The sequence below is a fragment of the Scatophagus argus genome, chromosome 20 (genome assembly GCF_020382885.2).
Source record: "Scatophagus argus isolate fScaArg1 chromosome 20, fScaArg1.pri, whole genome shotgun sequence".
Taxonomy (NCBI): Eukaryota; Metazoa; Chordata; class Actinopteri; family Scatophagidae; genus Scatophagus; species Scatophagus argus.
In genome coordinates this window covers 18436274-18454702 of record NC_058512.1, presented here as the reverse complement: position 1 = coordinate 18454702, position 18429 = coordinate 18436274, and the positions used below count along the sequence as shown (strand labels likewise).

Here is an 18429-nt window from a genome sequence, read left to right as displayed (position 1 = left end):
ACTTAGTTTGTCGCTCTCTTTTCCAGCGGAAAACGTCAATTTAGGCCTAGTTTAGGTCATTTAGTTAAACTTGAGTATTTATCATTGGCAGATTTGAATATACCGACGTTAATCAAAGCAAATTAGTATATATATTAACAGCCTATCACATGAAAATGTCAAATGTGTTAATCACCTAATGAAGAAAACGTCAGTGAGTCAGTTTATGATGAAGAGCGAGCGAGGGAGCGAGCGTGTGTGTGTGTGTGTGTGTGTGTGCGTGCGTGGGTGCGCGCGCGTTCAGGCTCTCTCTCTCTCTCTCTCTCTCTCTCTCTCTCTCTCTCTCTCTCTATCTGACTCACTCTGTCTGCTCTCGGATCGTTCAGCAGCTCTCTGCTTCTCTCTGTGAGTATGAACCTTTATCAAACATTATGATAGTTAAGTGACCGTCCAGCCGCTGCGTGTTGCCGTAACGCCGCTTTCAGACGGATCAGTCCGCCGCTTCGGTTCGTGCTCCGCGTGCTTCTGTTCATCCATCAGCTCCAACAGCGCTGCCTCGCGCTCCTCTCTCGCGGTGTGAAGTTCACGGCCGTACCGGGAACTTTAACGGGTTTAAAGCGGGTTGAACGTCCTGACAGGTCAGAGGAGAAGACAGCTTCGATAGTTAGAGGTTAGCACGGCTAAATGTGAGGCTAATGTTTCCGCTGTCCACTTCATTATTGTTTCAAACAGCAATAACTGCGATGATGTAGGCTAAATCAAATTTAACAACGATGTTTAGTATTACCGTAAGCGGCATTTTAACGTAGTGGAGATGCTTTGAACTATCTCACACACTGTTGTGTTGTTAAATTCCTCATGTTTTATGAAGGCATCATTTATTTTGCATGTAAAATGTAACTAAAAAGTGTCTGTCAAATAAATGTAGTTCAGGACATTTCCTTCTGAGGTGTGGTTGAAGTATAAAGCAGCAGAAAATAGAAATACTCGAGTAAAGTAACTCAGAACTACAATGATATACTGACCAGGCTATGTTAAGGCATATGCTGCCTCATATCACAATTGGTGCATGTGTTGGCTGGTCTTTTAGAGACAGTTTAGCCAGTACAGAGTTTGTCCACAAGAGAGCACTGACAAATGATGGATAACATGCCTTTTAATTAATACAGTATTCATGTCAATATGAAAAAAAATCTTATGCGAAACATAAATATGTTTTTCTGCTGCTGCATTCATCTGTTTACAAGCAGCTCCTGTATTGTGTTGGTGTTACACGGCGGACACCCACAGTGTTTTGGAGGAACCGAGAGCATCAGAGTTCTTTCAAACAACTCACTGATCATTAATCCAAACAGACCAGCTGTGCTGATGTTAAGTTCAGCTCATCGGCTCCATGCATCAGACTGCTTGTGCTCTGCCGCCAGCGCCGTCATATTTCGCTCATACATCCGCTCCTAAATACTACTGATGAGCCATTTGCCTGCAGTTTTCGTGAAAAATCAGGAAGAGGTTGTGCAAGGTGCTCTACCCGGGCTGAATCACACCCGCACATGTTTTGTCTTGTGGTCACTTTTGTGACTTGATGCTGGAGTATGTGGTCTTTGTCCTGTGATGTAAGCTTCTGCTCTTTTATCCTTCTAGGTTAAAGGATAAGGTTGACATTTTTCAAGTTCTTTTGGAACTGTTTTTGGTAACTGTGTTTGTTTCTCTTGTTCGTTCTGACCACAAAGAGTTAGTTACTGCCTTTATAGTACAATATTCCCTCTTTGTGGTACCGTCCCTCTGTCGTGGGAGCGAGCAAACGCTGTTGAAACACAAAGAGGGACTTCACTTTCATGTTTTAGGAAGGCATCTCTGTGAGCCAATATGAACACGAGGACTGACTACAGAAATCAATAAGTATTTCACTGGACTTATTTGCATCTGAGTGTTGCATTAAAATACAGTGTATGAAAAACTGTGAACCTGTTCTTTAATCTTATCGAAGCACTTGGAGCCAAGCTCTCCGCATAGAGCCAGCAGCGGTGATACTTTTGCATCCAGCCATGTGTATTGCTGCTCTACATAGTTATGACAGACATATGTCAACATATTTATACCAGTTAGGGATGCACAATGTGTATGATCTACATTTTATTAGTACCTGTTAAATTCTAGCCAATAAACAGAGATGAAGCCAAATCACTTTTATTGACATAACAAGGGCAACGTCTACACACTCCAGTACAGTGTGATTTAGCTTAGACTTTAAGGTGGTAAACACAGAAGAAGAAGAAGAAGAAGGAGCACAATACGCTGTTGTTGTGCTAATGATGTGAAACTGCTGCACCTGTAGACCAGAGAGCCAGACATGGTCACTGGTGTGGACTTTTTTTTTTTTTTTTTTAACAGTTTCGGAAGAAGGCAACATGATTGCAATTTGCAATACATGTTCAACTAGGGTTCAGAGAGGAGGGGAAAAGTCTATGAGTTCAAGCAACAAATCTTATGAGAGCTCTGGAATATTAAGTCACATTTCAACCTTTCTTACCCTCTGAGTGTGTGTAAACTACAGGTCATGAGTTTCTTTTTGAAATGCAAAAAATGTTAAATTATCAGTTTATCTTATTGATTATTGACCATGGGAAGCAGGTAATTATCGAACATCCATATTGTGCATCGCTAACAGCAGTATAAACATGAACGACATGATATGACACACACCTTTACATGTTCATTTTTCCACTGTAAAATTTACTGCCAAGCACATACCGTGCTCTCAGTTCATTACATTTTTTAAACTGTCAGATATCAGATGGGTTAGTCCCAAAGTTATACTTAAATATGCCCTGAAAACAAACTTTCTATGAGCAGTACAGTCCTTACATAACCACACAATTTTGTGCAAACGACATTTTTGTGTTTGTTTGTGCTCTCCGCACTGCTCTGGAATTGTTAAACTCTAACTTTGAACTGTATTAAATCATGAACATGCAATGTTATAAATACTTAAAGGTACCTTGTGCAGTCCTTGACTGCAATTACCACTTTACGAGTGGGTTCCCTGTAAATGCATCATATGTTTTATATTCAAGGAAATGCATTTGACACATTTGTTTGACCTCAAGGATACACACATTGTGTCTTGGTGAGAAACACTGCATGGACACATTATGTTTGTTGTTTAAAACCTAACAGGGTACCTTTAATAATTAAAATAATTAAAATCAAGCTTTCAGGGTCTTTAAACATCATATTTATTACATACGGATGAACTGAAGACTTGATGATTAGAGCACACATTTAAACTAGGCCTATTACTACCACATATACTGCTAACGTAATAATAATAATGATGAAGCCAGTTGCTTTATTTCTCATGCCAGCACCAGGTCAGTCTCCGAGAAATTGTTTATATACAACTAATTTGCAAAAGCAAATACATTTAGAATATATATGAATTGTGTAAAATTCATATGTATTATAATGCATAAAGATTTCAAGGTGTGAAAGCATAAGGTCCACTTAAAGCCTTTTTTTTGAGTGTATCAAGGTAACAGTGAACTAACAGTATTAGTGCTTTATTGTGCAATAGGAGCTTGTGTTCAGTCTGTAAATAACACACATTAAAATACAACACACATACACACACACATGCAGCAGTAGTACCACATTCCAGTTTACTCATTAGTAATCTTTTAGTCTTCTTGGTCCTCCTCTTCCTCTTACAGACATGTTTTTTTCCCCTGCAGACACTTGTCTTCTTATTCTTCTTCTCTTCATCTCTTTTTCTTTCCTTTGTCCTGCCTTCATCCTCCAGCCGCCGACCTCAGTGGAACGTTTCAATCCCCTGTGATATTCAGGTTAATCTGATTATGAAGATTCCCTCTGAGACGCCTCTTCGTCAATGACGGCCAAGATGGAGACTCCTTTCTACCATGACGACTCCTCTGCCGTCCCCGGCTTCAGTCAGATCGCAGAATACGAACGTTACCCGGGAAACAAGATGTTGATGAGTAAGAAGGCCATGTCAGTTGCGGGCAGCCATCACTTTGGTGGCGGCAGTGGCGGTCAAGCTGGGGGGCGGGGTGGAAACCCTAACAACCTGGGGCTCACCAGCAACAGCTCCCTGATGACATCAGCGGCACCATCCGCTGACATGAACCTGCTGAAGCTGGCGTCCCCCGACCTGGAGCATCTGATCATCCAATCCAATCAGGGACTGGTCACTACCAGCCCTGTGTCCAACTCTACCACACCCTTCATCTACCGCAACCAAGCTACCAATGAACAAGAAGGATTTGCCGATGGCTTTGTCAAAGCGCTTGCAGACCTTCACAAGCAGAACCAGCTGGTGGGAAGTGGTCCCATGTCCCCGTCCTCATCCTCTTCTGTCTCCCTGCAGGCTTCCTACCAGAGAAACCTGATGTCTGGAGGGGACATGCCCGTTTACACCAACCTCGGCAGCTACAATCCAGGCCAGATGGCATACTCTGGAGCTCAAATGGCATACAGTAGCCATGGCCATGGCGGGGGTGGAGCCCCTCAGCACCACGCTCGAGGGATGGACACCCCTCAGACTGTCCCTGAGGTGCCTCACCCACCAGGTGACCCCACGTCCCCACCCTCGCTTTCTCCAATCGACCTGGAGACGCAGGAGCGAATCAAAGCAGAGCGCAAGAAGCTCCGCAACCGCATCGCTGCATCCAAGTGCCGCAAGCGGAAGCTGGAGCGGATCTCCCGGCTGGAAGAGAAGGTGAAAGTCCTGAAGAGCCAGAACACAGACCTGGCCTCCACCGCTGCCATGCTGCGAGAGCAGGTCGCTCAGCTCAAACAAAAGGTCATGAGTCACGTCACCAATGGCTGCCAGATCGCTGTTGGATCAGCCTCCGCCACCAAGTCTGGAGGAGGAGGAGGAGGCACTGGCAGCGAGGACTCCAGCTGCTGAGGAGGCAGGACACCAGGAGAATCAGTGTGTGAAAATAAGCCAAGAGGCTGAAGGTTTACTTTTACATTTTTGGCATTACTCTCGCACTCTCAGCCAGAGCAAGCAGAGAGCAAAGTGTCAGCGACACCTAAACAGGACAGCTACATGTTTAACGGGACTGTTGCAGCCCCTTAAACCACTGTCAGACATCCTGTGAACTTAGACGAAAGAGAGGAGACTGAAGGAGGGATAATTCCCTGATGTGAGCGAAGTTCAAATATGAACTATTTGAATTTTGCTGGTTCATTTTCTGGTTAAAGAGATGGTGATTGACTCTGACTTTTAAGAAGCAGGACGTGACGAGACACGAGACACTCTCATAGGTGTCCGTGTGAGCAGACACAACACATTCATCATTCAGTTTCCAGTGCAAGAAGTTTTGTTAACTTCAACAGTGGAAATTATTTTCCACAAATGTTTGTTTTGCATTTATAAGAAAAAAATTGTTTTTTGCAGCGATCTTTTACGATTTGAAACAGGTGGCGAAGATTGCACATGATTACTTTTGGTACAGAGTGAGCTCACTAATTTTCATTTTCTTGTCATAATTTACAATAATCAGTGTCTTCAAAGAGACAGTTTCATCCCACCTTTTCTGATCCAGTGAACGCCTCGCCTCGGCTGATGCTGCCCTTTGTTTAGTAATTTCACTGCAGTCATCTCTTTACTTTCTCTCCTAGCATCTGTGTGCAAACACAGCTAAAGGAGCATCACGTTAGGAAACGCATTTTCACTTCGACAGCTCAACAGTAACTGTGAGGGATTTATGTAATCTGATTACTACAATCACTTTACGTGTCAAAACTCAGCAGCGGTTGGTAATAATCCAGCGACTTCACATTTTCAATTGTGTTTATGTTTCCTGTCTGTTCCTGCTGGAAGTTGAAAACTTTTATATGTTTTGACCAGGAAACAGTTTGAACTTCCATCTTGCTGTTTTTCTGGCTGCTTTTCTCAGTTTCTCTGGATCTTTCACTAATCAGGATTGAAGGAAATGATCAATGTAAGATCTGCCAGCACAGACGTCTGCATATGTTTAGAGTCTGGGAACCGACGTATATCACTGACTAATATTTACTTTCCATCTCTCAGTTTAAGAATATTTTTTTCTCTTTAACTAGTGAAGTAAAATCCTGATGTGGGTAGAGAACTTTTCAAACTTGTGTTTGACTTTTCATTAATATTTTCTACAGCAGCAGAAATATTATTGAACTTAAATGAAGATGAAAGTGTTTAATATTTCATGTATTCCAGTCTCTTAAGAAAAATGATTTGGATATTGTGTAATATTTATTATTTTGATAATTAAGTCAATAACTGTCATTCTTTTACCTTTTCTAACCAGAAAAAGTATAATTTCACATAAGTCATTTAATTCAGTTGTGTTTTTGCAGATTTATATGGGAGCACATTTCTGCCAGGAAAAGAGAAAAAAAAGATGAAATGTTAGGAATGATAGAAGAACATTCATCATCTTATAATATAATCTCATAATCTTATATCTCATAAGTGAGATACCATTTTGTTATTATGTCCTTTTGACTTTAAAATGGAGCAACTATTTTTAACTTTGTATCACAATTTTTTATACTTGACTGCTGTCATTTTTAACATTTCATCTTGCTCTTTTCCTCCCTGACAGGATCTGGTGCACAGAACATTCCTTAAGGAAGTTGATTTGGTTTACACAAAAATGATCTTAGGGGAATATCACATGTTCCACCTGCTTTGGTAAGAAAACACCTTTAAGACTCAATTTCTCATTAAATTACTTAATAACTTACTATTATTTACTGCTACAAATCCTAATGGACTATGGGGTCCTTGAGAGGTCTGAAGCTTTGTCAGAAGACCTTGAGGAGGTCTCTGAAGCACGCTGAACCAGGAGTGCTGTTGCCGTGATTACCTGCAGTTTAATATACCTTAAGATCTTATTTAGAACATTGTTTTGAACTGTAATATGTTTAAAAAAGATTTTAACAAACATTTGCCAGCTTATTGTTTGATGACTGCACATTTTGTTTTGAAGTTATTTGTGTGACTACACCTCAGATGTATAAGGTGTAAAAATGACAGATTAGGCCTTTAATATTCAAGGGAAAATTTACTAAACAAAACATAAAGTAAGTGTGTTGTTGTTTATGCAGTGTTGATTGATATTTTCACAAACAAATGGTCGCTTTCTTATTTTGGACTGTTGTGTACCACAGACATTACTGTCCAGTCAGCACGTCTGTGTCATGTTATGGTTGGTAAATTGCAGCCACCAGATAGAAAAACATATAACTGCAAAAAACATTTTTCTTGAGGGTGACAAAAAATAGAAAGATCTGCTACTTTAAAACCATCACATCAAAGTTTTCACAGAACATTAATTCTCAAGTATGAAATAAAAAAACAAAACAAAGCATTTCAGTTGCAGTTATGTGTTTTCTGTTTGACAAATGAGAGACTTTCAAAAATACTGTTGATGATCATCGAGCAAATATTTATTTTTTGAACTTGAACAAGGCTTTTGATGTCTCTAATGATTCTATTTTTGTATAATTGTATAAAATTGTTGTTATTGACATTCCAAAATGATGTGCGTGTATGAGCTGAGTTTGATTTAATCAAACACTTCATGTCTATTTATTATGAATATCCTTTGTTCTACATATATGTGTTTATTTCCCTCACGCTGTTCTGCTGTGTTGAGATGTTTGAGTCAATATATCAGTGGTGAAATATTCAGCTGCTGCTGTTGCTGTTTGTAAAGTGAGAGTTGGACCACAGTCCTAAGTGTGTGTCAGACATTTCACACCAGAAGATGAAAGACAATCAGACAATCTGTGTTGAAAATGCCCTGAATTCAGGTAAAACAGATGTTGGTTTCATGTTGAGAAATTTGGGGATTATTGTAGTGACAAAGTACATCACACACTTCCCCATCAGGAAGCTTCCTAGTTTTGTTTTTACTGTGTACTGAGACACAATGTTGAAATCATCTTTCTAAAGAATGTATGACTGAACAGAAAAACATTTCAAAATAATAACTCGGTTTTCCCTCTAACTGAATTATATTAGTCCACGCAGGTCCTTTAAATGCCCAGTAGACCAAAACACAGATTGTGTCAGAAGAAGAATCTATTTACGGTGTCCACAGTAACCATACAACATGGTAATACACTTCCTATGAGTGCTGACAGTTAAGTGAATCTACTAAATGGAACAGGAATAACTCTCTAAACTTTACTTTCTACATCATCCTTACAAAACACTGACTAAAGCATTGCTTTAACTCAACTTAAAACACCACTAATTTAGAATTAAGTTTGTTAAAAAGTATTACGTCTAAAAAAGTATATATTTTTTTATATTTTTATTTTTTGTCAGTAAACAAATGCATCATGTGAGCACAACAGTTTGTAACAACAACTTGTGCGTCTCAGCTTACATGCGTACATATACTGTACACAACTGTATGTATTTATAGCTACAGTATCTGCTTCCTTTTAATTGCCACATGAATTTAAATGGATTTTGAAATGCTGCAGGAGGAAAAAAAAATCAAATTAGAACCAAAATCAGAATTCCTTTATTTATCCCCGAGGGGAAATTCTTTAGATTTAAATTAGACTTGTTTCCATCAATTGGTTTGGAGCAAATAAACTAGGCTACGCAAAGCTTAGTCAGATCAGAAGGTGTCGGTGTCGGAGTCATGCATGCTGAGTAGACGATGTAGAGATTGCGATCTAGAAACAAAACCAGTTCTTTGTTAACCGCAGATAAAAAAAAAAGAAGAAAAAGAAGAAACAAAGCCACCAAAGTCACTTTGGCTGTCTATGAGGGAAGGTTCTTCTCTTGGAGTGGCATCAGGGGATCAATCAAGTGAGTAAATGTTCACAGCTTAAGAATCTATTTGGAAAAGGTGTTTCCATCTCCCACTATGAGCAATAACTCTTTTCAAAAAGGCAAAACCATCTCAAATTAACGTAAAACTTTTCCCTTCCCAATGAAAACTTAAAACTTATGAAAATATAATTCCACTTATAAATGTATCTCTTTAAGTTCAAGTCACATTTCCAAACATGAGCTTTCACTTAAAAAACACTGGCTAAATGGCTGTTTTCCTAATGGCTACACTGTAAACTCTTTGTGCCGCCATTACTTGCACTATTTGATTTAAGTTATTTTGTCATTATTCAAAAAAACATTAATTCAATAAGAAGTAAAAGTGGACCAAGATTACGTCCGCATAGCACATTCACCTCGAGATCTTTATCAAAAAGCAAGCAACCGTAGTTAGGTCTCCCTCTTCTGGACAGCTGGAGACATCACCAATCAATCAATGATGATATCTACTAATATGTACTTCACTTTTATTGACAAGATATGAAATTATTATTTAGCTCGCTTCTTTCTTTGCTTAAATAACCTATTCATTTTAAGCAAATAATGAATTAGACATGATATTTTAACATTTTATCATTTACCTTTTTAACCCGTATCATTTAAACCAGACATTAACCACCACATTAAGTTATTGTTTTACCATTTCATCAGGTAGAGGAAAAAAGGGCTTATTTATTACCTCTACCTAAATACTATTATATTCTATTTTATATTTATATACTATTTTATTAGGAGATTTCCTGCCTGTTGGCAAACAAAACGCACAGTGAATTGAGGTTTAAAGGGAACCAATCTAAACACTGAGGGTGTCATTATTCTATAGCCACTGCACACTGTGCAATCAACATTTACTGCATAATGACACCTTAAAGCAAAAAACCTTCCAGCAAAAAATTATCCATGTCACGACATCAACCACAAGATGATAAAATATGCTGTGTAGTAGATTCAGGAAAATGTCATTTTAGCCAAAGGTGTCGAGGAATTCCTTTATTGGATTGAATGTTGATGTTTGATTGCAAGATGTTTAGGAAAATGACTATCAGATGGTTGAGTAAGAGTGAATCTGTTAATTTGTTTGAAAATAAGATTTGAAATGATCTTTGATCTTAGTCTTGTATATTAAAATACATGAATACAATAGTTTGATAACTGATAGGGCAAAAGACTGTGAGTTAGCTGAGTTTTACGAGGACTTATAAATATACTTGCATGCACCATGTTAGGCCAGATGAAGCAGTAACAAAGACTGAAGAAACACTATACCCAATACAACTTATTTTCTTAATTATACAGTGCTTCTAGATGCATCACTGACATGGATCAGTGTTGTCTCTCCATATTATCATTTATGATGACTGCAAAGAATTTAGCAGCTGAAGATGAAGGAATGAAGCATGAAAGAACCAATTTAGTGTGATCTGTAAATGTTATGGGAGAAATGTAATTGGATACATTTGGTCAGTCACTCCAAACTGAGAAAACCATTTCCTTATGGAGCTACACGCCATGTGAAACGGATAAGGGCCTCCTCCAAACTGCTGGCACAAAGTCAGGAGCTCGCTATTGTCCAAATTAGGATGAACAGACTCCGATTAAAGGATATGTACAGGGCTGTCCACATACTTTTGTCCTTGTAGCTCATCTGTCCATTTATTCTCTGAGGCTTTTACTTGTTTAACTCATCGATGACTCATCAGATTGAAGTGATTTCTCTCTCAGTGAATCAGAGCAGCAGAACAGAAGCAGCTCTTTTATACTCCTCACTATGTATTAATCACAACAGTACATAAATACATTGCATAGAGATTCCACTCACATATTCCATTATATTGATGTGTTGTTACACTAATTGTTGCTTTATATTTCTGGGTTATTAACTGATTGATAGCAGTCAACTTTCTTTTGTTTTTTTTTTCAAGTGAACACATTATATGGAGGTTTTCTACATATATAAACAGCCCTTGTGTGTATAAACATGTTGATTAGCCATGAGACAGTGAGGTGAAATAGCATTTGATCAGATGGTGACACACTGATGAGGTCCACGTGCGTCAGTTTCAGTTAAGAAGGAACTCACACTGATCAGGGGATTTTTACAGAAAATTTCAATTTCAAACTCCAGTTTGTAGCTATCCATAAATCTAACCAGATTTAATGATAAATCATTAAGATTAGTAGCAAATACCAAATCATTCAATCTAAACGGAACTCTCATAAATTAGACTGAACTGAGACCCAACAGGTGAAAGTTTGGCCTTACCTCTGTTTTGTTGCTGAGGATGGAGCCAAACTGAATCACCTATGTTAATGATAGTATTTATGGAAATCCTTCAATGACAGATCAGTTAGGCTGTTATCAAACACACACACAGGTCAGTCGAGAAAAGCTGCGCTCAGAGGAAAACAGGAGCAGTAAGACGTTTCAGTGAAACCTTTAATCAGACAACACAGACCTCCACAGAGGTTACACTGTTGAACTGCTTTACACCGGGGAAATATTTTCACATGTTTTTGTTCTGTATTTTCAGTGATGCATGATTATGAAATGCCCACTGGGTTATGGACATTTAATTCACCAAAACCTTCTTCTCAAATGCAATCTGCTAATCAGGAACAGCGACTTTAACAAAAGGCATGCCACGGATTTATCAACACAAAAAGGAACTGTGTTTACTTTCTTTTAATAGTGCAGTTCCTCGCAGCTCTGAAGAGCTTTATTTTGGTGTTGGTTCACTTTTCAGCAGAAGCAAAGCTCTGACAAACCACTGTACCACTGATCCGCCCAGCACAAAACAGCAGACAGTCACAGAGATTTTTCACCAAGAGTTGGTGGAGACCAAAACAGAGAGAGAACATGATTCATGGGGTGGTCAGAAACAACACTCCAAATGCTAATGTTGCCGCTGTTTCTTAACATGTTATTAGTTTTATGAGGTAATATGTCTGTGTTGGTGATGATATTGTCCCTCTATGTGCCCAAAAATCAGTTAATGCAGGTTTGAGTCAAATAAAGACAAATTTCTTATTATGTATGTTACGAAGTCTTTATTCATCAGAGAAATTAAACGTTCAAATAGTCTGTATCACTGAACAGCGAAGCAAACACACTGCATAGTTACTCTCAGTCAGCAGATCATTTCAGGATATAGCCTTGGATATAGTAGCTGGTGGATTTTGGGAATCATGAGTCATTTAATGGACCTTTGATTAGTCTCTGATAACCCTATAGACTGCTTCAACATGCAAATCAAGGTAAGATTTTCCACTCGTAATCACAGCAGGATGTTTCGTTACATTTACATTTACATTATTTCACACACCAGTTTAGTCTCTCCTTTAAATTTCCCCATGATTCACTGCATAATCCAAAAAAAATATTTTGTTTCTACCTCTCAGACAGCTAGTGAGCCAGTAAATAAACCCTAAGTTAAGATTATTTTTTTCTTCAAAGTACTGATAAGTTTATGGTTTTATGAAAACACTAAAGCTCTTGGACATTTAACCTATGAATAAATTAACTAATCAACCGGTTAATCAACTAATTAATGAATTGATCTTCCATTACTCTCAATCAATTTAATGACTTTTTCACATTAACAGCCCTGCTAGCCTGCACACATTTGAAAATCTCTTAATTAGCTGAGACTCCATGAATAAACCCTGAAGCTGAAGCTCTTCTATTTTTAAGGATGTCTGGATTTAAACAAACATTAGAGACTTTCAGGAAACGAAAGTATGCGTTTTGGTTTGTAATTATTCAGACTTAGGGAAAATCTAAAGTCTGAAAGAGTAACAAGTTGTCCAAGCAGCTGATCAGCTCACGTTTTACTGTTTTTACTTGGTGCTGACTTCAGACTGACAGATTTTTTGTGTTGAACTGTTAGAAATCGTTGTGTTGCTGCTTTTCCATATTCTGCTCCAGATGGAGTGACCCACTTACTGAGAGAGAGAGAGGCTCTGTGCCATTTCTGGTGACTAATACCCCCTCCACCCACACCTCAGCACACACACACGCACACACACACACACACACACACAGAGCTGTATTGGTGTGTTCGCCGTCTTGTTGTTTCTCTGTGTTTCTGCTCTCTGCTGATTCTGTTTGTTAAAAATAAAGACGTTTGTGAATAAATGAGTGTTGACAGTGAACGTCGGCGCCTGTTATTGTAGTTTTACATGTTTTCATCTCAGAAACCTTTTCAACCCAACACTCACTGCTGCTTAAAGTCACTTTTCAGATAAAAACACTGAGATCTTTAAATCAGATTTGAGGGCTTTTTACTATTAAATCTTTTACTGCAACTTCTCAGTTACAATCAAGTACACAGAGTTCAGATTAATTTAAAATAATTTAAATGGTAACTTCAGATTGAATGTCAATTTCATTTTGAATTATTCAATCAGTTACATCTACATCCTGTTGATGCTAAATTATGGTCATAAAGATTTTACTCTGAAAAACATCCATCTGAATGTTTATGGTCTGCATTCTCCTCTTTGGAGTTTTCAGGAGTCAATTTCAAGGTCATGCAATTTCAAAATCATTATTATCATTACATATTATTTTTAGGATTCACAAATTCAAATGGAAAAATTCAAGCGACCAACAGTCAAAGCTACATTTTTTTTTTTTTAATTCAGAAAGCTCAATTTAGAACTAAAAGTTCAAGTCGAGTCAAAAATCTGGTAGCTCAAATTGTCTTGGTCAAATTCAGTCAACAATAAGATTCAGATCTGAACATCCAGCATAACTTGGGTCATGAACATACATTTGGTGGACCCATACAGGATATATTGAAGGACTAAACTGACTAAAGCTTCAAAAAAGTCATCTCTGATTCCAACATTCTGGCTCCGTTTACACCTGACAGTAACATCCATCAGGTGACCCGATCACAAGGCCAAGGCTTTAAGCACAGGCCTAAATGCCAAAGATGTACTGAGGACGCACTGAGATCTGGTTGTGATCTGGGATACTCGGCCACATGCTGTTGGCAAATGTGTGGTGGACCAATTGACATACCCTGCACAACAAAAAGCCACCATTAGTTTTTCACTGTAATACATATTTTGTGTTTTTGCCGTCTCACCTGCCAAGGTAAGCAGCAGATGACTGGAGACTGATAGCTGATTTCACTAGTGAGCTAGAAACTGCAACATCATAGAAATCGTGTCATTTCAGAGGTTGTTAAATAAATTAAAACCTTTGACCAGCTTGTCTAAAGTGTTTCTTTCCTGCTAACATTTAGCAGTTGTTTGAACACACTTCAACTGACTTCAAAGAAGGCATGTATTGATGATGAATGCACCAAATTTTACAAATACAGTACACAGTGAGCAACCTACTTTTGTTGACCAATACCATTGGGCCAAGAACTCATCTGGGCTTTGAGAAAGAATCTATGGAGGTATATCCTGTGTATCTGCTTAATTTTCAGTCAGCGCTTCTACTGTAAGTCCTCTCTGATGTGTATCACTCAGTAGTGTGCTGCAAGCCAGTTTTTTTTTCTCAGGATGGTGAAGGCATTAGCAGAGTCAAACACACCCACTCTGTCCCCCACCCCAGTCAGAGGCTGACAGTGACAGACATGCTCTTCGACTACAACTTCAAATTAAGGAGTGAGCACTTTTGAAACAGCAGAACATGGTAAATCATGTTAAAATCAGTGGAATATAGCAGGAGATACTTTTACATGTGTACCCACCATGGATGTTGGACTTCATGTTTATATGGAAGAAGAAGTGAGGTCCAATCCCACGTGGGGATGCAGTATAATTCCACTTACAATCACGTCACCCACAATAGATGTAAATGTATGAAAAAGATGTACATAAATGTATAATATAGATGTATAAAAAGCCTCTGTAACACTCCTTTCTGTGTGGCCATTTGAAAGTGTCTGATCTGTCAAAAGAGAATCCACCTGAAGATGAACTGGCAGAGATCAGGAATTAGCAGCTGCAACATGAATAAACAGATTTTGGGGAGAAAATCAAATAGTTCTGGAACAGATATGTAAATAAGATTAATTTTAGCCTCCTGCTTTAAAGCTGACCTCAGGTCAGACTGCTGGTATACACCAGCTCTGAGCCCCATGCTCCACCCGGAGGGAAAAAGTCGTCCAGTTCAGTCAGACGTCTTCCTTCATCCCTTCTTTCTGCCTCATTAAATATTCATGAGACTCACCTGAGGCATTGCAGAGCCCGCCTACTGCCCTGAGCCACCATGTCACACTGAGGTGATGGTGGTTTTCTTGATGTGAGCGGGTCTCTGGGGATTAAATGATACAACATGGTGGACGTCAGTGAGGATCTGATGGAAAGAGGAGATCTGACTGTCTGACAGCAGCTGACTGACAGCAGAGTCTGCTTCACCTCCCCTTGTCACAACTAATATGGTCATCGGCTGAGTGGCCAGACAAGCTGTAGGATCTGTCCTACTCCAGGATCTGTTGGCTGCAGAACCTCCAGGGATGAAGGTTACCCATTCGCATCGTGCGTGTGATCCTTGATTCTGAGGCTTCAACTACACATGAAGTAGTCGAGGCTAGGTAGGTAGGAAAGAATACACGATAGCAGTTTTTCTATAAAAACTGTGGATAGTTTGTGCTTTAATGATTAAAATTCAATTCAAATTCAAATTCAATTCAATAAAAATTCAATCCTGTCAATATTTGGATCTGAAAATAAGGAAAATTTTCCCTTGCCTTACCCTGGACCATCACACCACTCCTATCACTGCTCACATGCCTGTTCACTTACATAGAAAAATCTAAGTTATAGAAATATAAGTTGCTGTTATCAGGGTGTCCTAAAAACTCTCTGAACTCTATGAGTTATTAAGACAGCGCATATCTCACCTGTTTTAGCCTCACTCCATTGGCTTCCTGTAGGATATAGGATAGACTTCAAAATCCTTCTACTGACTTATAAGGCTCTCAAAAACAAAGCTCCGTCCCATCTGAAGGACCTCATTGTTCCTTATTGCCCCAGTAGAACACATTGCTCCCAGAATGCAGGTCTGCTAGTGGTTCCCAGTATCTCTAAAACAGACTGGGAGGTGGAGCTTTCAGCTACCGTGTTCCACTACTGTGGAACCAACTCTCTCCATGGGTCAGAGAGGCCGACACTCTCTCCACTTTTAAGTCCAGACTAAAAACATTCCCTATGATAGAGCTTAAAGTTAGGGCTGGCTCATGTAACTGAACCATTTTATAGCTATGCTGCCATAGGCTTAGACTGCTGGAGGACTCATCAGGATACAAGGAGCTATTTACTCTCCTCTCTTCTGCTCTCCTCTCCTCTTTGGTGTCTCGCTCTCTCTGTGTCTTCACGGATTTCTCCAGTGCTCCATCCACCAGCACCAACCTCCACCTGCATCACTTCCTTCCCTCTGCTTCTACCTGACCTGCTGTCCCTGCACATCAACCAACCTGCTGCTCCTGCTTCCCCTGTTCACGACCCAGCCTGCCCACCAGGAGCTGCCTCCATCAGCACTACCCTGACTGAACATTCCCCATCTATCCCATATCTCATGTTGTTAACTGCTTGTTAACTGCTGGGTGAGGGATCCCTCCTCTGTTGCTCACCCTGAGGTTTCTTCCATTTTTTCCTGTTAAAGGTTTTTCTGGGAGTTTTTCCTTTGTCGATGTGAGGGTTGAAGGGCAGAGGATGTTGCTGATGTTATGTAAAGCCCTTTGAGACAAACTGTTTGTAAACATGGGCTATACAAATAAAGTTGTCTTGTCTTGTTTTGTTATTTCCGATTTCCAGCTGGTGAATACAATTCAAAGAGAAATATGGATACCTCATGTGAGCCGTCTACCACTGAAGTTAATTAAATGATTTTATTTAACAGATACAAAGCTGTACTGTGAATGTGCTACACTTGTTAACCCTCACACAAGCAACTCAGGAATCATACAGGCGCTACCAGATGATGTTAGTCCCACTGGTTGACATGTCTGTGAGCTGCGTCCTCCGCGGCAGAGCAGGTGTTGAGACGAAGCCCTCTGATTGGCCTGATTGTCCTCACTCTCCCTCGTTCTTTCTCTGGTGATGTTGTTGGCTGACTCAAAGAGTTACCGCCTGTTACATAACTACGCACACACACCCGCACACACACAGTGAAAGTTTTCAGCTGTGCCTTTGTTTGGTGTTTGGGTTTGATGTTGCTATGGTGACGCCGTCCAGAAACAAAAACAGAGGTAGAAAATGAAAAGGCAAGCATGACAGGAGACTGTAAAACACATCTGTAAACATTCAGAAAGTGAACCATTTATTTATTCAACCAGTCAGAGAATGAGTTTTGTGGTTTACGTGATTGAACACTCCACCTTTCAGCTCATTGCATGCTGAGAGAGGGTTTGTTTGTTTGTTTGAACAAATGACAACAACGAAAAGATGGAAATTACTCATTCAATTAAATGAATGAATGACTGCAGCAATGGAACAGCTAAATGAAGTGAATGAATGAATCTGTGGTAATGGAAGTGAAGCTCGCCGTGTGAAAGATCACACTGGTGAAGAGCTGATGTGTTATGTAACCAAATGTTTGTTTGTTCTATGAAGAAAACAACAATTTGTTCTTCAAAACCAAAACAAGAAACTGTGCAGCTTTGATGAGAAAAAACATGCAGGGAAGATTTGAGAAAATCATTTTTATAATCAGCCTTGTCCTGAACCTGATGGAGGGATGAGGGAGGTGTGCATGGAAGGAGGGATGGATGGAGGAATGTATTATTGGCTCTGTAGTTGTTTGAGGGTGACTCAGATGCTCCGCCCACAGATGCGCTGAGTCACCGTGAACCGCCAAGTACTGTGTATATGTGTGTGTGTGTGTGTGTGTGTGTGTGTTTGTGTGTGCGTGTGTGTGCATGTGTGTGTGATGTACCTGATTTAAATGTCAGTAAAGTGAGAATCTGACTCTCTCTCACAGTTTTTTTCTTCGTCTTCTGATTGGAAGATGTGACTCTGAGAGGTTACAGCAGAAACACAGACTTAAATGATGGAAAACATAACGAGGCACAAACTCGTTTACCTCTGTGCTGTTGCAGTGTTTAGAAGCTTTTTAGCTGTCTGCCTTGAAGTCTGTGAGACTCCATTTCCCAGAAACCCTGCTGGTCGTTTCTACTCATCACTCATTTCTTTTAGATTTATGACTTTTGGAATAACACTGTTCATGACACAGTTTTTTTAGACACTCATTGAGTTGAAATTGGTTGCTTAATCTATTGGTAAGTCAAGTGAAAATTCATTCTGATAATGATAAACTGTCATTTTGTGGCTCTCAGGTGAGGATTTACCTGCTTTTCTCTGCAGCCTAAATCAGAGGTGTTCAAGCCTTCCATAAAGGAGACAACATGGACACAAAAGCATAGTTCCCTGAGTCTTTGAAGTGGTCCAGTGAGTGTGTTTTTGACACATTATGTATATTTGAATCTGAAGTAAGATGAGTTTATCTCAGAACAAACAATCAAACCCTGATGGGAGTAGTGATGCTGACGCTGGACTGGAGGACTACTGTCAGGTCAGGTGTAAATAATAAGGCGACTTTCACTTCTCTGTTTTGTGCCTCACCGTCTCCT

At 39.5% G+C, this 18429-nt stretch overlaps 1 protein-coding gene across 3 annotated transcripts; it reads left to right on the top strand.

Annotated features, from left to right (window-relative positions):
- Nucleotides 1-330: 330 nt before the first annotated feature.
- On the top strand, nucleotides 331-12172 carry june (JunE proto-oncogene, AP-1 transcription factor subunit). Of its 3 annotated transcripts, none has more exons than XM_046375868.1 (2): nucleotides 331-384; nucleotides 3711-12172. In XM_046375868.1, exon 2 carries the CDS (start codon nucleotides 3866-3868, stop codon nucleotides 4904-4906), a length of 1041 nt encoding a protein of 346 aa, XP_046231824.1. In that variant the 5' UTR covers nucleotides 331-384; nucleotides 3711-3865; the 3' UTR covers nucleotides 4907-12172. The 3 variants fall into 3 exon arrangements, 2 of the variants coding, with proteins under 2 accessions (XP_046231824.1, XP_046231825.1); XM_046375869.1 differs by having other exon boundaries at nucleotides 336-384; nucleotides 3779-12172; XR_006841909.1 differs by lacking the exon at nucleotides 331-384 and having other exon boundaries at nucleotides 2441-5948; nucleotides 6588-12172.
- Nucleotides 12173-18429: the final 6257 nt, after the last annotated feature.